At 37.6% G+C, this 8904-nt stretch overlaps 2 protein-coding genes across 2 annotated transcripts; one reads left to right on the forward strand and one right to left on the reverse strand.

The window, feature by feature from the left end:
• Positions 1-382: 382 nt before the first annotated feature.
• On the reverse strand, positions 383-4707 carry LOC141828013 (uncharacterized). Its single transcript, XM_074715360.1, has 6 exons — positions 4658-4707; positions 4389-4521; positions 3915-4018; positions 2872-3016; positions 2649-2789; positions 383-2515 (listed from the first exon to the last, which is right to left on the reverse strand). The coding sequence occupies exons 1-6, from the start codon at positions 4696-4698 to the stop codon at positions 536-538; spliced, it is 2544 nt and encodes an 847-aa protein (XP_074571461.1). The 5' UTR covers positions 4699-4707; the 3' UTR covers positions 383-535.
• Positions 4708-6111: 1404 nt separating this feature from the next.
• On the forward strand, positions 6112-8904 carry LOC141826602 (ras-related protein RHN1-like). Its single transcript, XM_074713860.1, has 7 exons — positions 6112-6211; positions 7103-7180; positions 7264-7431; positions 7881-7929; positions 8152-8225; positions 8483-8576; positions 8672-8904. Exons 1-7 carry the CDS (start codon positions 6170-6172, stop codon positions 8770-8772), a joined length of 606 nt encoding a protein of 201 aa, XP_074569961.1. The 5' UTR covers positions 6112-6169; the 3' UTR covers positions 8773-8904.

Raw genomic sequence — 8904 nt, forward strand, 5'->3', positions numbered from 1 at the left:
AGATGATTTTTTTTCCTTGAATTGAAGCGGTGGAAGTTAAAGGAGGGAAAATAAAATATATTTAAAAAGATGATAAAAATACAAATATTAGAAGAAATATATGATGACTCGAATAGATAAGATAGTGTTAAAAATAATAGCTAAAGTATATTTTATTTTACTCAGTGTAGGTCAATTCTCTCTTCTCATTCTTTGTTTCTATTTGTTTGATAAACTTTATGTTATAGACTAATTTGGCCAGTTAGTACAAGTAAACAGTCTTAGGGATCCTTCCATGGTAGCTTTCAACTAGATGTTAAACAGCACACTGAATCTAAAAATATGCTTTTCTGATCATAGACATCATTTACAATAAAGCAAAGAGGACAATTGATCATCTAAGTTCTGAAATTTCAAATAGAATAATAGTGATATATAAGTTCTTTCAAATGTTTCAAGTTGCTAAAATTTGTGAACAAGAGTAAAACAGGAACTGTATGGTACTACTATTGAGGTTCATACCTTTTGGAAGGAGGCAAAACGGGCAACCAACTCATCATATTCCGGTAGTCTCGGATGCACTCACTCGGATGCCATTTGAACTTAGCATGTTGGGCTGCAATGATTCAACCCGAGCAGGGACCTTGGAAACTACTTCAGATTGCCCAACCGGTTCAGGTGGCGTCAAGGTGGTTCTATCTAGAGGAGGTGCAGATGCTCTTGGTCCATCTGAATCAAGAGCATGATCTCTCAAAGGATTCCTGTTTCTCCTGGTTTTGTGGGTGCCTCCTCTCGGAGTCCCTTTTCTGCTATAGTGAATCAAGAGCCTATCCATGACCATTTCATCATTGTCGTACTCATCGTACCTTGCAGCATCTTGCCAGTCCCTGTTTCTTCGAGATTTAGTTGGTGTTGGTGTCCTCGCGGCACGTTTGCAGTGGTCTTTAGAAGTGTCCATCTGATCATAAAACTCACTAATTGTGCCAGCACTTCTCCATCCTGTATGTCTTCTCTGGTTGTCTGTCTGACCATCTGTAGGCTCTCTTGTGAATCTAGCCATGATCTTCCCCTTGTCATAGTAAACACAATTGCCATCTTCATTCTTCCTGCCTCTGTGCTGCCTTCGGTTGTCTAACTCTTGATGAATGGGTTCATTTTGATGCCTATTTCTGGTGTGGCTCACCTCATAGTACTCAACTTTAGGACCAACACTCTTCCAACTAGAATACCTCCGGCCGGCCGTCTCACCATCAGTATGTTCTCTCGGATGCCTAATTCTGATCATCCCATCATCATAGTAATCACAATTGTTACCAGCACTATGCCTACTTCTATGTCGTCTTCGGATGTCCAACTCATCGTCGATGAGTACAGTTGGATGTCTATTTACAGTCTTCCCCACATCATAGTACTCCTCAACGCAACCAGCACTCTTCCAGCTTGCATGTCTTCTTGGGTTGTCCATCTCATCACCAATCGGTTCTCTTGGATGTCTACCGCTGGTCTTCCTGTCATGATATAAATCAGCATTAGCAGCTGCCATGTGCCTGCCTTGATGTCCTTTTCTGGTGTCTACGTCACCTTCAATAGGTTCACCATGATATCTCTTCATTGTTTTCCCGTTGTCATAGTAATCATGGATGCTACTAGCACTTTGCCATCTTGTATATCTTCTTCGGTCTCTCGGGGTCCGGTCTCTCGGGGTCCGGCTTCTGTGCTTCTCATCATAAAAGGCTCTACCAATCATTTCAGTTAGCACACTGTCATTGGCCTCACTGCCTGTTAATTTCTGCCACTTCCTCTGCAACGAATTATCTGTGATTGCCGCATCGCCAAGAATTTCATCCTTGTGATCATCACAAATGACATAAGGTTTGGTAGGACAAGTAGAATCCAGTTTTTGAATGGCTTTAACATCATTGATTACACAAAGGCCACTGACTTTTGGTTTTACATAAGGTGGAGCCAAACTGGTTGGTTGCCTTTTCTTTTCAGCAGGATACACCATTTCAGCATATCTTTGTGAAGAATCATCCAGCGAGCTATTTCTAATCTTCTCCTCCACTTGGCAATAATTATTACTCCCGTTTGATTTGGCATATGGAGGGATGACTTGTTTCTCATTTAAAGGCTTCATTAAGTAAACTCCTTTCTTCTCGGGAACAATTGGGTCTACCTTTTCCTTCACTTTTGCTATCTTAGTATACCAAACACCTTTAGTCTCATCATTTCCATCTGTCTGATTACTTATTTGATTATCATACAAAGGAACTACCCGATCGTCCAGATATGGCTTCACATTCTCGATCTCAATAGCTTCTGCCTTTCTTGCCTTCTCACATGGAGCATTGCTAGGACTAACAGTTGAAATCATATGGTTATCCTTCGAATCTCTATGCAGATGCCACTGTTCAATGGTCATACCCTTTAGGTTACACTTTTTCTTAGGTAAAGATCGGGCCTTTGTACCTTCAGTCGGCATTATCAGAGTTGCATTATTCACAGAATGAAGAGGCACAACTTTCTTAGGCTGTTCCTGAAATGTAAAGCAGCAGCGTTAAATATAGAAATGCAATTTCTCTCAAAAAGCAAATGTATCAACAAAAAAAGTGTAACAGATATTTGTTTTATTAGCAAAACATATCGGTTTTTAATCTAAAGGAACTCACATATTTCCTTGCAGGGGAATCAGATGATTTATGTTCAAATGCCCAAGAATCCCATCTAACAGAAAACTCTTCTGCTATATTTTGCATCATTTGTAACTTTTCTTCCTTAGAAAATGTCTTCTTCTGAATTTTCTCAACAAACTGGAAAAAAACCATTCTCAATTATGAGAACATGATTCACAATATAACATTTTTAGTAAGAAAAGCACAAACAATTGAGAACCTCAGCATTTATGAATGATTCCATAGGACCCCCATATCGATCTGTAAATATAGACCTAAGATCACATAGTTCTGGCAGATCAGAGAATCTAGCCGCAGCAAAAATCAGAGTTGACACAGCTTCAGCTGCTCCTTGGGGGCATTCCCTATGAATATAAATATCAACTAAAGATTGATGAAATGGAGAAAATAGCAATCAAATTTCTTAAACTCTGAAAGGTTGGCATTTGAGCTATTTGGCCGGCTTACTCAATTATCATGATTATTATTATCTATATAACATAGAAGTGTGCAAAATGTGTATAAATATTTTATTTTAGCAAATAATTTCTCCTGGATCAAAACCATTGTAGTTTGCTTGACAATATTTACAGTTTCTACATAAACCAACAATTTTATATCACGCTGATCACTTGCTATGCCAATCTAATATTTGTCTCCTGTACTCAATCTCATCAGCTTGCCATCACTTTCACAACTTGTGTCGACGGTATTTACTATGTCAATTAACAATATCTATAACTTGTTGTCATTTTTTTCCTCCATAATCTAACCTAACAAGACCATGGGCATCTCAAAATGCTCTTCAAACTCAACTATGTAACTTCTGAGTGCATCATCCCATGCAACTAGTTCAACCTGACTTTTCTCTGTAAATCAAAATAATAAAAACTATCTTCTGATAAGCACACATCAATAAATTGAAAGAAAATTGAAGTTAGGGAATCCCTCAGAAAATATCATAGAAAAACATTTATAATAAGTAGTTACATTTAGGCTCATGTAATGTACATTTGAATTTGAACTCCATACGACTACATTAGTGATTCTTATTATGCTATACTTTTTTGAAGATGAAGCAACTGAAAAAAATAACCATATGACCTTCATTCACATTGAAATAAAATATCAAACGAGCGAATCAGTTCTAAGCCAAAAGCTGTTATTTAGGATTTGAAGAGTGTAGAACTGTTTATTAAAGAATACGCTTATTATCAACATCATCTCTGAGTATTTCTACAGCAAGTAGAATTCTTTTGGTACCTCAGCTTTTGTAGGCTTGAGAGACGATTCAAGACAACTTCACCGAATTGTCTAATCATTTCATAGCAAGACGCATGATTTATCTCACAAATGAGTGCATCCATCTATTTCACGCAGCAGAAAAAGAAACAATTATTCAGACCTCCATTAAAGCATGCATGCCCCACAATGTACTTAGGACAATCATATGGAAAAATGACAAATTTTGAACAGTGGAACCCTAGTGAATCCCTGCCCCCATTTTGATGAAAACGCAGAAAGTAAAAGTAAAAGCAAAAGTAGATGTGAAGCCCCAATGTCATCGATCCGCCGAAAGCCTACTTCACCAGCACAGTGAAAATTTTTCATCTTTTTTAAGCAGAAAACGCCAGCTGATGCCATTAAACCGCATTAACTCCCTACTAACTCTAAAGCCGCTGGTAACTACTGACCGAGTAGAGGGCGAAAAAAAACGGAAATTGAAAGACGAATTACCCTTTCGAAGGCGATGGACTCATGGCCGGCGGCAATGAGGTCGGCGACGTCCTTTTTGAGGAACCTCAACATGGCCTGCTTCTTCTTCCAGATCGCCTCGATTCGCGATCTTGTACACTTCACCGCGTGCTTACTGCGATCATGCGTGGCGCACATCGTACGAACTCATGCTTAATAGTTCAGCAAAACAAAAATTTTCCCCTCGAGAACAAAAGCAACAAATAGCAACCAGATGGCTGAGAGAAAGTGATTAAAGAACAAAAGATTACCATTTGAAGGAGAACTTGCTGCCGACCAAGCAATCAAACATCTTTGCTGATCTCTGTAGCTAGCAATCCGAGGAGAGATTCGAAGAGGAGGAAGGCGAGGAGACGCAGGTAGAGTAGGAAGAGGAAGAACAAGCATAGAAGTGGAACGGAAAGAAGACAAAACAGCTCCAATGTGGTTGGTGCAGCCACTATTTCTAGTTGGTCATTTAATTTTGGTCATATTTCACATAGATCCATAAACATTTTAATTTTGCACTTGAGCTGGAGAAATTTCTTTCACCACTTAGAATTTTCATTCTTTTTGTTTATAAAATTTTCTTTCTGAATAAAATAATTTATGGAGAAAATTAAGATAAACAATTGTGACCTAGATTTTCTTTTAAAAAAATATAAATTCATGTAATTGATAAATTTTATTTTTCAATTTTAGTTTTCCAAAAAATAAATACGTGAAAGCGTAATAAAGGAAATGTCAGTGTAGTAGATCGCAAAAGGCAAGCCCAAAAAGGCGTGTGGTCCAACAGTGACTCTTTAACGTTAACATTCCGGTTCGGTTTTTTTGGGGCCGTTTAGGAGTGGGCCACTGAGTCCGAAATTAATGACTACAAATAAATATCTACACAAAATAGTATATAAAATAAACAATTTAAATAATAATAATACAAAATGTTGGAAAATATTGTATGTACAAAATTATTTTTTATTTTTATTTGATTTCGAAGATATAGAATGAGAGCAAATAGACAATATCCTACTCCGTCGTAGTCAACTATAATTTCTCGATTTACCTCCTCATAAATGATCATAGGGACGACTGTGTGGGGTTGCTTGGGTGGTAGAATTTCACTTTTTATAGAAGTAAAAGAGAGCAAATAATTACCTTTGAGACATAATTGAGTTGGTTACTACAAGATAAATTTATTAAAGTAGATAAGAATCAAATTTTGATGAAGCCGAGATAGTATCCTCCCCGTAATGGTTAGCAGTAGCTTCCTCGATCTCACAATCTATTTGTAAGAAGATAAATCGAAAAGTTAGAGTTAACCACCATGGAAGAAGACATTGTCTTAGTTTCGTCGAAATTTGATTCTTGTCTATTTCAATAAATTTACTTGGTAGTAACCGATTCAATCATGTTTTGGAAGCTAATATAATTATTTTTTTTTAAAAAAAAAGAGAGCAAACAAATATAATTGATTTTTTTCTGTTGTTTTATCCTTGCAAATAAATATTTGGAACCCGGTTCGTAACACATTCAACGGTTCGAAACTGACCCGACCGGTTCAATTTAGGGTTCGAAGTGGAGATTCGAAGCAAAAGGGATTCAATTCCCAGAAGGAAAAGTAGGAATGGAAGGAAAGGCGCATGGCAACCGACGTTCAAACATTGGAGTCGCGCCTACCATTCCTTCCCTCCCTCCTTCCCATTGCTTGCTACACTGCTACTTGCAATCGACACGTCTTCCTTTGGATGATCCCTTGAAGCTTCGTCCTGTGTCGGAGGAGTTCTGCCATGTCCAGGACGGCGAGCAACAACAGCATCCAAGCCAAGCTGGTGGGTATGTCTTCCCTTTGCGCTCGTTCTTGACCCCCCAAAAGTTGTCTTTTTTTAGTTGATCTTGTAGTTTCTGTGTCGTCTTCTGGCCCTAGCTTTGCTTACGGGCAACAAGAGGGTTCATTAATTGCATTCCAGTGGATTTTAGTAGCTAAACTATGTATTTGGATCATGATGGGAAGCATGGCCAAATATTAGCAAAAGGGGGTGATACTTTTCCTGCACAAGAATGAATACAGGGGGGAATAATTATTCGTGAACAGAACAATTTGTTTAGGATATGGAGAGAAGGGAAGAGAGGTCCCCATATTGGTCGTTTGAATCCTTTGAGTTGGACATTTCAGGCTTGGAGAGGTCTTGGTCACTTTCATCAAGGATCCACATGAGTTACTTTGACCTTATGGAGATGATTGTTCCGATCAGCCCAACCTTCTATCTGTTGAGTTAGCTCTTTAATGTTCTTTCTGGGAATCTTCTTGTGGTTTCAAATAGGTGCTCCTTCTAGTGCCAAAGGATAGGAACTGCTTTTGGGAGTAGGATTCACGTTCAGCCTTTGGAGGAGATTAGATCTGAACCAACATGGTTAGCTTTAAAAAGATTAGTTAATCTCAATAGATGGAGGTCGACTCTAGATCGACTTCTTTAAGTATTACTTTCTTTTTCACAGTACAAACTGATTAATCTCATTGCCATCACAGTATCAATTTAGTTGTTAATACAGTGTCGAAGAAAGGAGAATTAGCAGATTCATTGTTTCTGTTTCATTTCATTAATAAGTGAAACCATTAATTTACAGTATCAATATTTTCATTTTATAAGTTCTGCTAAAAAAAGATCAAAATTGCCATTATCTGGATGTTTCACCTACTATTAGCTCATGAACTTTCACAGGTGCTGCTTGGAGATATGGGAACAGGAAAGACAAGCATAGTGCTACGGTTTGTCAAAGGCCAATATTTCGACTGTCAGGTCTATAACTTCTTCACTATTTTTAGTTTATTCGCTTGAGTATTTTGGGAATGTGCATAACCAATTTAATGCTCGGTTTGCAGGAGTCAACAATAGGAGCTGCATTCTTCTCTCAAGTTATCTCACTAAATGAGGCGACTGTAAAATTTGATATATGGGACACGGCTGGACAGGAGAGATATCATAGTTTAGCTCCAATGTATTATCGTGGTGCAGCTGCAGCTATCGTGGTCTATGATATCTCAAGCATGGTAAACAGTTCTTCAGAATAGACTCTGAATTGTTATCTTAAAAGCCCAATTTATTATTATTTTTTAAATTTTATTATTGTAGGTTCTAAGATATATGAAACTTCATCCATGTTCGGTATTGAACGGGTAGGAGTTTGGTGTTCCATGTGAACATTTGTATGCATAGTAAAAGATTTGTGGGTGACCTACAAAAAACTTAAGCTACTAGGAAGATATCAATCCATATTTATGGTTAAAAAAACAATATTACAGTTTAAAATTGTTTATTTGTGCAATCTTGTTCGTGTTCATATCAATCTGTGTTCCAATTGTCAGTCTGCAATGGCGCATACTTTAGCTCTAGTTCTTGTGGTTTACATGTCATATCTGGTTTTGTCGTAAGTCGAACTTGTGAGATCGAAGAACTGTTTTTTTTTCTGTTAAGTAGACATTTACTTTTTCTTCCTCAGGATTCCTTCATCAGGGCACAAAAGTGGGTTCTGGAACTTCAAAGACAAGGTAATTTAAGATCAAAGACAATGTATTTCAAATTTCAGTAATGCTTACAAGCTAGTCAAGTATTTTCTTGCTTCCATTTGGTATGTAAAAATGATTTGTCCAATATTGATTGAGCCATGTAAAAAACTAAAATCTGTGTTTCTGACTACTAAGTTATAGCATTATATCAAAATACTGATTCAATCTGAAATCCTCTATCTTGATAAAGCTTTCTCATTCTAGGAAATCCATATCTGATAATGGCTCTAGTGGCGAACAAGGTTGACTTGGAAGCAAAGAGGAAGGTGGAGACCGAGGTAAAGTGACTAATTTTGATTCTTGTAACGAAACTGGAACTTCAGGTCAACTCAAGAAACTGAGTTGATTAGAAATGACTTGAAACTAAAAGGAATTATACATGTTTGGAATTTATACTCTCTCTCTGTTCGATGTCTTTGAACTCATTCCATTTCAGTGAAATCAAATGTAAAAATACAGATAATCATTGTGTTCCATTCTCAATTCCATCCTAACACTAGTGGATTTGCACTCTGATACTTCCACTACGTCTCAGGGAGGATTGCGATATGCTCAAGAACATGGGTTGTTCTTCATTGAAACTTCGGCAAAAACAGCAGAGAACATCAACGAGCTCTTCTATGAAATAGGTAGCTAAATGCATCACCATTTGTTCCCTGTATTTCACTAATTCGATGCAGTTGAATTGGATTCTGATTGTTTGATTGAGTTTTACTCTCTGCAGCTAAGAAGCTTGTGAGAACTCGTCTTCCACAATCATCCGGGATGAACTTGGCCAATGAAATGAGAACCGTCGGAAGGAGATTCTTCTGCTGCTCGGGATGATTTCCGCGGAATCCACTCCCTCAGTGTCGATCCTGTTGTTTACTAGCAAACATTTGCAAAACATTGCCTTCGAATTATCAGAATTCAGAATTCCTTCATGGTTAAGTCAAGTTTAATTCTTAAAGTTCATAA

Source organism: Curcuma longa, chromosome 4 (genome assembly GCF_044706935.1).
Source record: "Curcuma longa cultivar G26 ecotype Majalengka, Jawa Barat chromosome 4, ITB_CL_G26_1.1, whole genome shotgun sequence".
Taxonomy (NCBI): domain Eukaryota; kingdom Viridiplantae; phylum Streptophyta; class Magnoliopsida; order Zingiberales; family Zingiberaceae; genus Curcuma; species Curcuma longa.

What these genes read in the sequence shown, in the direction of transcription:
- LOC141828013 (XM_074715360.1), bottom strand. Translation starts at nt 4,698, where the DNA reads ATGTTTGATTGCTTGGTCGGCAGCAAGTTCTCCTTCAAATG. An exon ending in AGCAAGTTCTCCTTCAAATG is followed by an intron (nt 4,522 to 4,657) that starts GTAATCTTTTGT and finishes GCATGATCGCAG; the next exon opens with TAAGCACGCGGTGAAGTGTA. An exon ending in AATCATTCATAAATGCTGAG is followed by an intron (nt 2,790 to 2,871) that starts GTTCTCAATTGT and finishes GTTTTTTTCCAG; the next exon opens with TTTGTTGAGAAAATTCAGAA.
- LOC141826602 (XM_074713860.1), top strand. Translation starts at nt 6,170, where the DNA reads ATGTCCAGGACGGCGAGCAACAACAGCATCCAAGCCAAGCTG. An exon ending in ACAGCATCCAAGCCAAGCTG is followed by an intron (nt 6,212 to 7,102) that starts GTGGGTATGTCT and finishes GAACTTTCACAG; the next exon opens with GTGCTGCTTGGAGATATGGG. An exon ending in TCTGGAACTTCAAAGACAAG is followed by an intron (nt 7,930 to 8,151) that starts GTAATTTAAGAT and finishes TTCTCATTCTAG; the next exon opens with GAAATCCATATCTGATAATG.